The sequence below is a fragment of the Pseudophryne corroboree genome, chromosome 8 (assembly GCF_028390025.1).
Source record: "Pseudophryne corroboree isolate aPseCor3 chromosome 8, aPseCor3.hap2, whole genome shotgun sequence".
Classification (NCBI taxonomy): Eukaryota; Metazoa; Chordata; class Amphibia; order Anura; family Myobatrachidae; genus Pseudophryne; species Pseudophryne corroboree.
In genome coordinates, this window is record NC_086451.1 from 216,666,405 (window position 1) to 216,679,127 (window position 12,723).

Below are 12,723 nucleotides of genomic sequence, written 5' to 3' on the forward strand. Positions count from 1 at the left end.
GGAGTTCTATGTAAGATGGGATGTTGCCCATAGCAACCAATCAGATTCCAGGTATTATCTTCTAGAAGGTGCTAGATAAATGAGAAGTAGAATCTGGTTGCTATGGGCAACATCCCATCTTAAATAGAACTTTCATCTTAGTAAATTTACCCCTATGTTTGAACCTGCAAAACTGGATGGACATTTTTATGTTTATGGCTCACTGAACTGTAGTTTGGAAAATGCCACTCAGTGGCATGCAGTGGAAATGAAGGGGTCTTATTTTGAGAAGTCAGCAGGAACCACAGCCATGCAGTACCATCAGGTGAACTTAGGCGGTTCACTGGAAGAAACTAATTCTAAAATATAACCTTTATTAGATATGTGTTAAAATATGATTATGATTGAATCATTTTCCCAAACTACAGTGAAACATAGAATTAAAATCACAGACAAACAGGTAAGTGAATCTAAACAAAGATTGGAAATTTGTGAATAAAGATTTAAAAAGCGTGTCCACGTGTATTTATAAGTGTATCCTTATACTCGGGGTTACTATATTGGTATAAATACCATCAGCATTCCTATATCCATCCAATATTATACGACTACTATCAGTATCTATAGTGTCGATACATACATATAATGTCGACCACTATCAGTATCTATAGTGTCGGTATCCATTACTTTGAGTTCAGGGACTTGGGGATCATATATAATATATGAAATTTTCAAATAAAGGTTACTCTGTTTAATTAACAGTTGGGGTGACTATGGGTCATCTATAAATACATTCCCAGGTCTAATTCCCCCTGAAGTTAAATCTCCATGTATTAAGAGCCTCTCACACCGGCTATCAATATTATTAGAGTATCTATTTATGCATGGGGACACGTTGCTTTAAGGGGTATAGCAATCCCTCCTTGCATCGAAAGCAACTGCCATATACAGTAATGTTATTCAATTATGTGATATCCAACTCTGTTGCACAAATTTCGGAGATACTGCTTATGTTAGGGGTGTAGCAACCCCAGTTATATTCCAAAGCAGGCTGTTTATAGTACGGTTTATTTCTTATGCGTCAGTTGTTATGCATACCCTCAATTGCCATAGTTTGTCTCCTGTCTATAGTGCCAGAGTGAGTTCGCCTAATCACTGTTATGCCTGTTAAAGGAAAATTCCTAATTTAATTGGCCAACAGTGCAAGTCTAATATTGTTGATACTGTATAACGGTCTCAATTTTTAAATAAAAATGATCCGCATGCATAACACTCTCGAGTAACAATAAGGAATGATTCCTATTTACCAGTGTCAATCAAATAAAAGGTTGCAGAGTAACCCATATATATATTTAATGGACCCCAATTTTATTGGACTCAGAATAATATATATTTTATTTCAGGTATTTGTTATTGGATGGAATTTTATATTCAAATTTATGGTATTCCCCAGAATATAAGGTATCTGTTTTGGCTGATAGTTATTGCATAATAATAAATTTAATATACATTGATAGGATTTGTGCGCTTCTCACACACTGCTTAGACAGTGATTACTTCAAATTACTGTGTTTATCTGTTGGTATAACTAACTACTTTACTACAGTATATGACACTTAGTATATCTTATTCAGAGCATGCAGCTGCTATGCTCCTGAATGTTACCAATTGTTGCAATGTAATAATAGATACTGTTTCAATTACAGCCACACTGTTGCCTGTATATATTGCAGTGGTGTGAAAATGCCTTAATATTCACAGTGCTTTAGTATGTGCAGTTGCAAATACAGGATTCAAAGTGACACAGACTACTTGGCCAGTAATAATAATACTGTTTCAATTACAGCCACACTATTGCCTGTATATATTATAGTAGTGTGAAAGCACCTCAATATTCACAGTGCTTTAAACATGTGTAGTTGCAAATACAGGATCCAAATTGACACAGACTTCTTGGCCAGTAATCACTTACTATCTGTGTTTATATGTTAACTTTGGGTATAACTGACTCCTTTGCTACAATGTATAACATTTAATATATCTTATTCAGAGCATGCAGCTGCTATGCTTCTGAATGTCACCAATTGTTGCAATGTAATAATTAATGCTATTTCTCTTACAGCCACACTATTGTCTAATATGTTGCAGTGGTGTAAAGGGCACCTGGATATTCACAGTGCTTTAATATATAGAGTTACAAATGCACACTCTGAAGTATGTGCTATAACTCTGACTGTCTTCAATCATCACAGTCTATATAGACAGATTTAGTGTGACACACAGACATCGGCATATGTGGCTAGTCTTCTGTAGCTTATTTTTCCTATCACTAAACTATCAGCTAACATGTCAAATTAATTCATATATTTGCATCATAGCTTAAACACTAGAAACCGCGTGGACACGCTGTCCATGCGGTTTCTAGTGTTTAAGCTATGATGCAAATATATGAATTAATTTGACATGTTAGCTGATAGTTTAGTGATAGGAAAAATAAGCTACAGAAGACTAGCCACATATGCCGATGTCTGTGTGTCACACTAAATCTGTCTATATAGACTGTGATGATTGAAGACAGTCAGAGTTATAGCACATACTTCAGAGTGTGCATTTGTAGCTCTATATATTAAAGCACTGTGAATATCCAGGTGCCCTTTACACCACTGCAACATATTAGACAATAGTGTGGCTGTAAGAGAAATAGCATTAATTATTACAGTGCAACAATTGGTGACATTCAGGAGCATAGCAGCTGCATGCTCTGAATAAGATATATTAAATGTTATACATTGTAGCAAAGGAGTCAGTCATACCCAAAGTTAACATATAAACACAGATAGTAAGTGATTACTGGCCAAGAAGTCTGTGTCACTTTGGATCCTGTATTTGCAACTACACATGTTTAAAGCACTGTGAATATTGAGGTGCTTTCACACTACTATAATATATACAGGCAATAGTGTGGCTGTAATTGAAACAGTATTATTATTACTGGCCAAGTAGTCTGTGTCACTTTGGATCCTGTATTTGCAACTGCACATACTAAAGCACTGTGAATATTAAGGCATTTTCACACCACTGCAATATATACAGGCAACAGTGTGGCTGTAATTGAAACAGTATCTATTATTACATTGCAACAATTGGTAACATTCAGGAGCATAGCAGCTGCATGCTCTGAATAAGATATACTAAGTGTCATATACTGTAGTAAAGTAGTTAGTTATACCAACAGATAAACACAGCAATTTGAAGTAATCACATTCTAAGCAGTGTGTGAGAAGCGCACAAATCCTATCAATGTATATTAAATTTATTATTATGCAATAACTACTATCAGCCAAAACAGATACCTTATATTCTGGGGAATACCATAAATTTCAATATAAAATTCCATCCAATAACAAATACCTGAAATAAAATATATATTATTCTGAGTCCAATAAAATTGGGGTCCATTAAATATATATATGGGTTACTCTGCAACCTTTTATTTGATTGACACTGGTAAATAGGAATCATTCCTTATTGTTACTCGAGAGTATTATGCATGCGGATCATTTTTATTTAAAAATTGAGACCGTTATACAGTATTAACAATATTAGACTTGCACTGTTGGCCAATTAAATTAGGAATTTTCCTTTAACAGGCATAACAGTGATTAGGCGAACTCACTCTGGCACTATAGACAGGAGACAAACTATGGCAATTGAGGGTATGCGTAACAACTGATGCATAAGAAATAAACCGTACTATAAACGGCCTGCTTTGGAATATAACTGGGGTTGCTACACCCCTAACATAAGCAGTATCTCCGAAATTTGTGCAACAGAGTTGGATATCACATAATTGAATAACATTACTGTATATGGCAGTTGCTTTCGATGCAAGGAGGGATTGCTATACCCCTTAAAGCAACGTGTCCCCATGCATAAATAGATACTCTAATAATATTGATAGCCGGTGTGAGAGGCTCTTAATACATGGAGATTTAACTTCAGGGGGAATTAGACCTGGGAATGTATTTATAGATGACCCATAGTCACCCCAACTGTTAATTAAACAGAGTAACCTTTATTTGAAAATTTCATATATTATATATGACCTTCAAGTCCCTGAACTCAAAGTAGTGGATACCGACACTATAGATACTGATAGTGGTCGACATTATATGTATGTATCGACACTATAGATACTGATAGTAGTCGTATAATATTGGATGGATATAGGAATGCTGATGGTATTTATACCAATATAGTAACCCCGAGTATAAGGATACACTTATAAATACACGTGGACACGCTTTTTAAATCTTTATTCACAAATTTCCAATCTTTGTTTAGATTCACTTACCTGTTTATCTGTGATTTTAATTCTATGTTTCATTGTAGTTTGGAAAATTGATTCAATCATAATCATATTTTAACACATATCTAATAAAGGTTATATTTTAGAATTAGTTTCTTCCAGTGCGTCGACAATACAGAATTCCCTCTCTCTTCTCTTCAAACACTGTAGTTCTGACATACTGTAGTTGACTGCACCCCCTAATTAAATCAACATGTGTTTAATACTAAATAGGGGTTTCTTATGAGTGAATGTATGGTGATGAATCACATACATTCACCCAGATTATTATAATATTGATTTCTGAGTGTGCAGATATCCAGCTTTTTGTGAACTTAGGCGGTTGCCTAGGCCACCTGTGTTTAGGAGGTACCAAAAACACTGATGAGTAAATAGCATAATGTCATTCATCCAGTGTTTTTAATGCTTTCATGTGTAGTACCAGCCGCAATGTCATGGCCAGGGGCACAGGAAAAACACAACTTCCATGAATGCTGAGTGACAACAAACTGTGCGATAGAAAGTGGATAATTTGAAATTTTTCGACACTGGCATACTGTGTGATAGCTTCTTAGCCTGTATGCAGGGCTCGTTTATTAAGAGGGTGACCGAAATCAAGACATTTAATAAGAGGGAAGAGGTACACTTGAGCAACTCTGTCATCAGTTGGAAGCCTAATATATTCTAAATAAAGCTGTTTCTGATTGGAATCGGTGGTTGGTAGCCTATCTGTTAGCTAAATCTAAAGGTCCATACACACTTAACGATATAATGAGCGACGTCGCTCATTTTCCCCCTCCTTGAGCGACGTCGCTCATTTTATCGTTAAGTGTGTATGCCGCCAGCGACGACCGATGCGCGGCCCCGTGGGTCGGCAACGATCGTCGCTGTCGGTAGGGCATGCATGAAGGATGTGGACTGTCGTCCACGACCTTCATGCAGGGCTGGCGGGGGCGTGACGTCACTGAGCGATTTGAGCGGTCATATCGCTCAGTGCGTACAGGCGGCCGCCGACCGGCCGGCCCGGGAGGGGGAAACGTTAGACGATGTCGCTCACAGAGCGACATCGTCTAATGTGTATGGGCCTTAAGTGTAGATTGGTCGGACTATCTGTTATATGCTCCAAACATTTGCAATACTCTCAGACGGAGGTCATGCTGTGTTCTCCAGCATGGCCCTCGCTAGCGATGTCTTCCATTGGCCAGGCATGCTGGGCTAACCGAGGATGTCACTCACAACACGCGGGAGCGCGCATCGTCAGCAACATAGTGTGTACTCACTTGATGACTTGGGTATTGTTTCGTTCCGATCCGTCAGAATCGGGCACATCGTTCACAATATTGTCTAGTTTGTACCCAGCATTGCACACTCCGTTTGGTGAAACTCCACCTGTGCTGTCCTCTTCTCCAGTTAAATCTATGGTCCAGGGCCTCGGTGGTCAGGGTCATATTTCCACTATTCCAGACTAAATGTTCATTCTCATGCGGCTTTATTTGACCCTCTCAAAATTGAAATGGGAAGCAGACCTTGGGACTGTTTCTGATGTCCACTGGGTGCAGATTTTGGCATCTATAAAGTATACCACTCCTTGTGTTCATTACCAACAAGTATATTTTTATGTCCTTCACAAAGTTTATCGCACTCCTGTTTCCTTGAAATTGGGTCTCCACACCACTGATAATTACCCGAAGTGTGATTTAGCAGAGGTGGGGTTTGGCACATACTATAGGACTAAGGTCTGGGATGATATTAGGGAAACTATCCCCTCCCTTCCTCCCTTGCACCTTGGAATTTAACTGCTTCCTGTTTATTTAGCCTGGATCTTAGCCCCCACAAACAATGCATTGAAGCATCTCCCAGGAACGCACCTATAACACCAGAGAACCTGCTTCAAACCCCAAGGGAACTACTAATATATACTAACACAGGTAAGTGGAAGCCACCCCTGGTACATTATAATTACACTGGAATGGTACTATCTTTTTGGGAGAGTCTGCACCGGAGGGTGCATGAACTTTTGGTATTTAGATATATTGATGCTGATGTATACCCATTTTTCCCTACCTTTATACTGCATTAATTTCTGTACCTAGTGTATACTGCTATACTTGTCTTTGATATATTGCTGCTAATCTGTAACCATATTTTCCTACCCTCCACTGCATGTTCTTTACCACATGTTGTACACCACCTGTTTATGCACCATTACTTTTTCATTGTAACACATACTATTCAATGTACTGACCCGCACTGTGACTGGAATACTCAGTAAATGGATTACCCACACTTTAGTGTCTGCATCCTATACGTTACAGTTAATCATATTAGAGCCAGCAACTGAGCACGGCACACCATACTACATGGATCTGGAAGAATCATAATTTGGTGATCCACTGCTATACCTTATGCATTACTACACTGGTGAAGGTTATTGTCGCTAGGACATGGTTTGCATGTGATCTCCTTGATATTTTTAAGGAGGACTTTAGTTAATGATGTTTTTGAATACAAACTGTTTCTATACAAGAGTTTTAACTCCTTGGTCAGTTATCATAAACAATAGGATAGATAGTGTCAATCCACGTTTGGTAATCAAAATGATAGCTTTTTGGACCCGTAATGTAAAGTCTAGGTTTTTGCCTTTTCATATTTTTCCCCACTTCCTGTTTTTTTATGTATTTATCTATTTTTTTACTTTTATGTGATCTGGGTTTACATGGTTACTATTTTTATACTATATCCAGATTATGCTATCCTGGGCCGTTCTGTCTACAGCCTTGATGTACGTTTGTTGACCCACTCTGTGGAACCTGTTACTGAGATGTCTTGTTTTTCCTTTTGTCTCTGTAAAATTGAAAACGTAATAAAAAATAACATGATTTAAAAATAAAAAACCTATCTGAGCGAGAGGGGTGAAACTCTGGAAGACATTTTATATCCAAGGAACATAGTGTACTGTAAATGTTGAAAGGAAAATGTATTCATGTAAATTTCAATGCATTCTACAATAAATCAGACCTGAAATGGTTAACAATATACTGGTAAATTCTGTCTGATAAACAATATCCCTGGAAGATTAGTTTGAGGACAACTAAGTGACTAAAATCACTCATTGAGATGTAAATAATAACAGACAGGTCTACACAAGTAAGATTTATAAGTCCCAAGCACATTCTTGCATTAAATATTAATGAGACCATAATGTTGTCTTGTAGGAAATGCTGAATAAGGTTCTAATAAGGTTAGAAGGTTATACAATATATTGTTTCCAACTTACAGCCATTCCAAGGAGTGAAGATCCTTGAACATATCAGCCTTCAGGGTCTTGATTCGATTGTCACTAAGGAAGCTGGCACAGAAGTAAGGTGTTACAGAGGTCAAGTGTTTTGTAAGAGGAAGGAGGTGCAGTAAGGAGCACTTTGTGGAGACACATAAAATTCATTGGAAGTACTGACCAACGGTTACAGAAAATTATATGTATCAAACAAAAATATTTTAAAGTAAAGAATAATATGTCAGCTCCAGCACTTGGCAGCAGAATCGCTGAAAATCAAGTAAATTGCAATAATAGGCAATAATAGGCAATGTTACCAAAAACGTAAATATAGAATACACTCTATGTATAATCTATAACTGTGTAAATTATACGGATAAACTTGGTGCATGGATAAAGCTGAGGCAGCCAGCCATATTTGTTATCCAATACTCATGAAAACACAGCCACACATCACGGAGACACAAACGGCTGTCTTAGATAAGAGTATGGGAGCTGCTATATTGCTTGCCCTGTGATGGTAACAGAAATCATAATGCAAAGTCATTCTTAGGTGGAGGAAATACAGTGTCCCCAGGTTTAAGTAAAACCACTCCTCTTTTCTCTGTAATAATACACTGTTAGACATGTTTGCTAGTTTCTAAATATAAATGTGCTTAATGTGATAACTCATAGGCATAGCTTTATTGTCTACTACTGATTCCCATCGTGCCTGCTTTTCGGTTTCATATGGTTACTGTGTTGTTATAAATGTGTACACATATATACAGTCTGCCACTTTTGTCAGTAGGTAATAAAGCAAAAAGAGCAAAACAAGAACAAAAAAGCATACAGTAACTCACAGCATCTGAAGACTGAAGAGTCCTGAAAACGTAAGGCGTGTGATGGACCGCAGTTTGTTGTTTTGAAGAAAGCTATAAAAAAATGGAATAACAAAAATGATAATTGTTATCCTGTCTTTACTCTAGACACAATAACCGCTGCTGATCCAGATTGCACTGGATACTACATTATTGTATATCTGTTATCATTAAGGTCTAGAGGTAAAATAAATAAAAAGCAGCTAATTGGTTTCTAGACGAAGGACTATAAACGTAATGGGTTATCTGCAACACATGTAAACAGCACATTTGAATATTTGTGATGTCAGGTAATCAGTTTGCTCTAGGTGCTATTCTTGCATATTTAGATGATAGATTTGTACTATTAGTAGGTGCAGGACAGTAAGCATCTGGGTAAATAAACTTTTTGCTCATTGAGTGAAGCAAAAAATGACACTGAATTGACAGCAGGATAATTCTCATATGCAGAAGTTGATCGATCTCATCTGTATGCAGTTTTTATGTTCTTCCCATGATTGTGTGGGTTTCTTCTTAAGCTCTAAAAACATAATTGTAGGCTAAATGATTCCGGCCTCTGTGAGATGCTCATCGGATCATCTGCATGAACTTCATCTGAGTAACCCTCAGGTTACTCAGGATGTCCGGTGATATTGTATTACCGGGGCCACCGAAGCTGTGTCCAAGGCTGCAGCCACTGGTTTCAGTACAACCAGAAAATTGGGCCACCACGCCCTCATTTTCTGGAACGCTGCCTGTTGTCCCCCCTCCCCCAATGCTAGCCACCTGTCACTCATACCGTGGTTTCTGCAGCACTGAAAGCAGCATTGCAGACTCAGACCCGCACATGTGCAATTCTTAAAGCATTGGAGATGTGGTTAACATCAAATTAACTTATATCTCTGAATGGGTATGGGACTCAGGGTCGACAGTGTCTAGGTCGACACCCATTAGGTCGACACCTATTGGTTGACAGTGGCAATGTCGACACTAGAAATAGGTTGTCATGGCCATTGGGTCGACGTAAACAAGGTCGACATGAAAGGCGGGTACTTTATAAGTGTCCACAGTTACAGTTGTGGTTGTATTAAGAATGTATGTAGTTCAAGAACATGGAGTTATACCACATGGTTTTAAAGGAACAGCATAGGTTTTTTACACAGTCCCTTCCAAAACACTATGAAAAGCAATATCTTTTTCTTTATGAATTTTCTTTCATTGAAAACAAGCAGTTTACACAGCATATTCAAGAAAAATGGTGCATTCATAAAATAGGCTGTAAGTAATAAGTCTGAGCTTCAGTTCTTATTGATAACTACTTGCACTTTTTGGCTCACTTACAGCTTCTCCAAGTTCTGGTAAAGACGAAAGACACCATCAGGCAATGATTTGATTTTGTTGTCTTTCAGATAACTAAAAAAACAGACACAAGTATCAACCCATGTATAAGATATTAGGAACAGTGCTGCGATATGCCAATATTTGGAAGGAAATTGTTTATTATTGTAGGTTTTTGGTTATCGAGCATTATTACTGCAGCGCTATCACACTTTTCTACTTTCATGGTACAGTAAAGGGTTAAATGCCATTCCCAATATTAAAGGATATATTTGTGCATGCAGCGGTCAGAGCTTACTGAGCCATGCGAGACGCTTTGTACTTACAGAGCTGTCACATTAGGAGATACCGGAGGGACAAACTGTAGTCCTTGGCTTGAGCAGTTGACAATTCGCTTCCAACAGTGGCATTGCTCAGGGTAAAATTCCAGTACTAAGAGGATGGAGATATGCACAGGTATAACACGGGTATGGTTCATTAAGTCAACCCCACTTTGGTTGACAGCCCTATATGGTCGACATGGTCAAAAGGTTAACAGATTCATTAGGTAAACAGGTAAAAGGCAAAAAATGGAAAAGGTTGACATGGAAAATGGTTGACATAAAAGGTCAAAACAAAAATATTTGTTTTTTTGGTATCAATTTCGCCGTCAAAGCACATGGAACCCCAAATAGTGTACCGTGTACCATGCGGGCAAGGTTACTAATCCCAATCATAGTCCACGTAAATGGTAAAGTATGAAAAAGTTGAAAGGAATGCAAAAAAACCCTTAAAAAGCGGTGTTGACCATATGTGTGTTGATCACTGTCATGTCAACCATTTGAACTTGTCGACCTTTTGTACATGTCGACCATAAGCACTGTTGACCTTTTGATCTAATGCATGTTGACCATTAGTGGTCGAACTATTGATTGTCAAACTTTTTACTGTCAACCTAGAGACCAGATACCGTATAACAGAAACAGGGCCTGTAATGCTATTCAAAAAGGTGCTATACATATGTGGTCACAAATAGCATATCTGTCCTTTTTTTAGCATATGTGTCAGTGTAGAGGGAATTTTGACAGATGTCATCAATCGATCCACCAGATATATTAGTAACGAGGACAAACAGCCTAATTCAGAATTGTATACAAACCCAATGTTTTCTAATACAACATTTGAATATTATCGCACAGTGGCTGCGTACACAGTAACAGCTGCGGCTGTATTAGTGTACAGCACTGATTCAGGCCCAACGTATTAAGCTACTGATCTTACTGTTATATATTCCAGGTCACCCTGGTATTACACCTAGAGATAATGAATTGTAGTATACACTGTCTTTGACTACAAGTACAAGTGCTGCAATCTGACAGCCAGACACACTTAATAGCACTTGGCATAGACATGGCATATTCTGTATACCATTATTCCTACATACTTACAACCTAGAAAAGGGTCTTTAAAGTCTAATTGCACATACCTCTGATGCAAATTATAATAATTACTTACATGTTAGACATAGCAATAGTATCATAAAGCACATTCTCAGTCTTATTATTAAAATATAACAATCACATCCATTACTCCAACAACATACTGACTTACAGCACTCAGAATTGTGTATCTCTTCATCCTCCATTGCTTGACTGCCTCGGGCACTCTGGATGGTATCAAACAGCTTGGTCCAGCCAGTGTTATCCACTGTAGGGAATATTGGACTATGAGCAGTTATATACAGACAATAGCAAATTGTTATACAAAGGCTGTGGTTTAAGAGGCGCTTCTCTACAAAACTTCTGCTGCCTCTTACCTACACCAGTGGATCTATCCCAAAAGACCCAGAAATGTCAAGGAATATGCGTGGTGGTTAGGTGTGGAAGGTGGCACTGTAGATTTTCGTCTAATTTAGTGCAAGGAAGAGGTGGAGGTCTGGCTATTAGCTAGTATAGGATGCAGTTTATCAAACCAATTAAAATATACTTTTCCAGTGGAGTTGAAGGTGCTTATTTGTTCTTTCAGTTTTGACTGTTGTATTTTTTGTTAAAGTTGAGGTTCTCTCAAAGAGTCATGGATACAGTGCCATTTTCCACACCTAACCACCATGCATATCCAATAGCAAATTGTTGCCTTTGTATTCCATAAAAACACTGAAATGTGATAATATTTATTACGTTTTTTTTTTATTAACCATTATATTGCCAGCAGTTTCCCCAGTCATATCCATTGTTCTGTAATGTGTAAGTTGCAACAATGATTTGTGGCAATTGTTTGTTTTATTAGCTTTTTAGGAGCTGGTGTCTTGTATGTTGACTTATATTTTATTACGTGTAACATTTTGCAGTGTAAAGGCCCATACACACTAGAAGATTTTTTCCAGCAATTTGAATCAAATCATCTAGTGTGTACACAGTGAACGATGAACAATGCGCACACCCGCGCTCGTTTGAAGTGGGTCATCAGTCTTCTATGCATGCAGCTCAATCCCCATTTGCAAAATCGCTCAAAATTTGATGTTCGATCTCTGAATATTTTGCTTTACAGCTTTAAAAATGTTGGTGATGCATAACATGTTAATTATAATAGAAAACACCATTGCATATGCTGGAAAAAGGGGGGATGGTGGGGGGCATGGACTGCACACCCTCTATTACTAAAGATATCAAGGGGTGCTATCATGCTGAGGCTTCTAATACTATGTTGGAGAAAGAGGGATGCAGATGCACACTCCTCACAATCCTGATGGTCGGCATGCCAACCAGCAGGGACTATTCCCACTCGTGGGTGTTCATGACAATAGGCATTGATACACAAGGATAGATGCTACCTGTTACATAATGGTCCACCAGATTGCTAGGTTCTTAATGGGTTGTATATGATATGATCACCCAGCAATGTTGGAAGACAAATATGTTAGGTTATGTGGACTGTACAGAAAGGATGTAGTTAGATAGGGAAGCACT

General features: G+C 38.0%; 1 protein-coding gene across 2 annotated transcripts in view; it reads right to left on the reverse strand.

Moving 5' to 3' along the window:
• The window catches only part of LOC134948838 (relaxin receptor 1-like), a 493,409-nt gene extending 481,950 nt beyond the window's left edge, over positions 1–11,459 (reverse strand). For both annotated transcript variants that reach the window (XM_063937087.1, XM_063937086.1), the window contains exons 1-5: positions 11,369–11,459; positions 10,105–10,210; positions 9,782–9,853; positions 8,444–8,515; positions 7,605–7,676 (exon numbers count right to left, since the gene is read on the reverse strand). In XM_063937087.1, coding sequence (XP_063793157.1) covers positions 7,605–7,676; positions 8,444–8,515; positions 9,782–9,853; positions 10,105–10,210; positions 11,369–11,402 — 356 coding nt within the window. In that variant the 5' untranslated portion in view covers positions 11,403–11,459. The remainder of the gene's footprint in view (positions 1–7,604; positions 7,677–8,443; positions 8,516–9,781; positions 9,854–10,104; positions 10,211–11,368) is intronic.
• Positions 11,460–12,723: the final 1,264 nt, after the last annotated feature.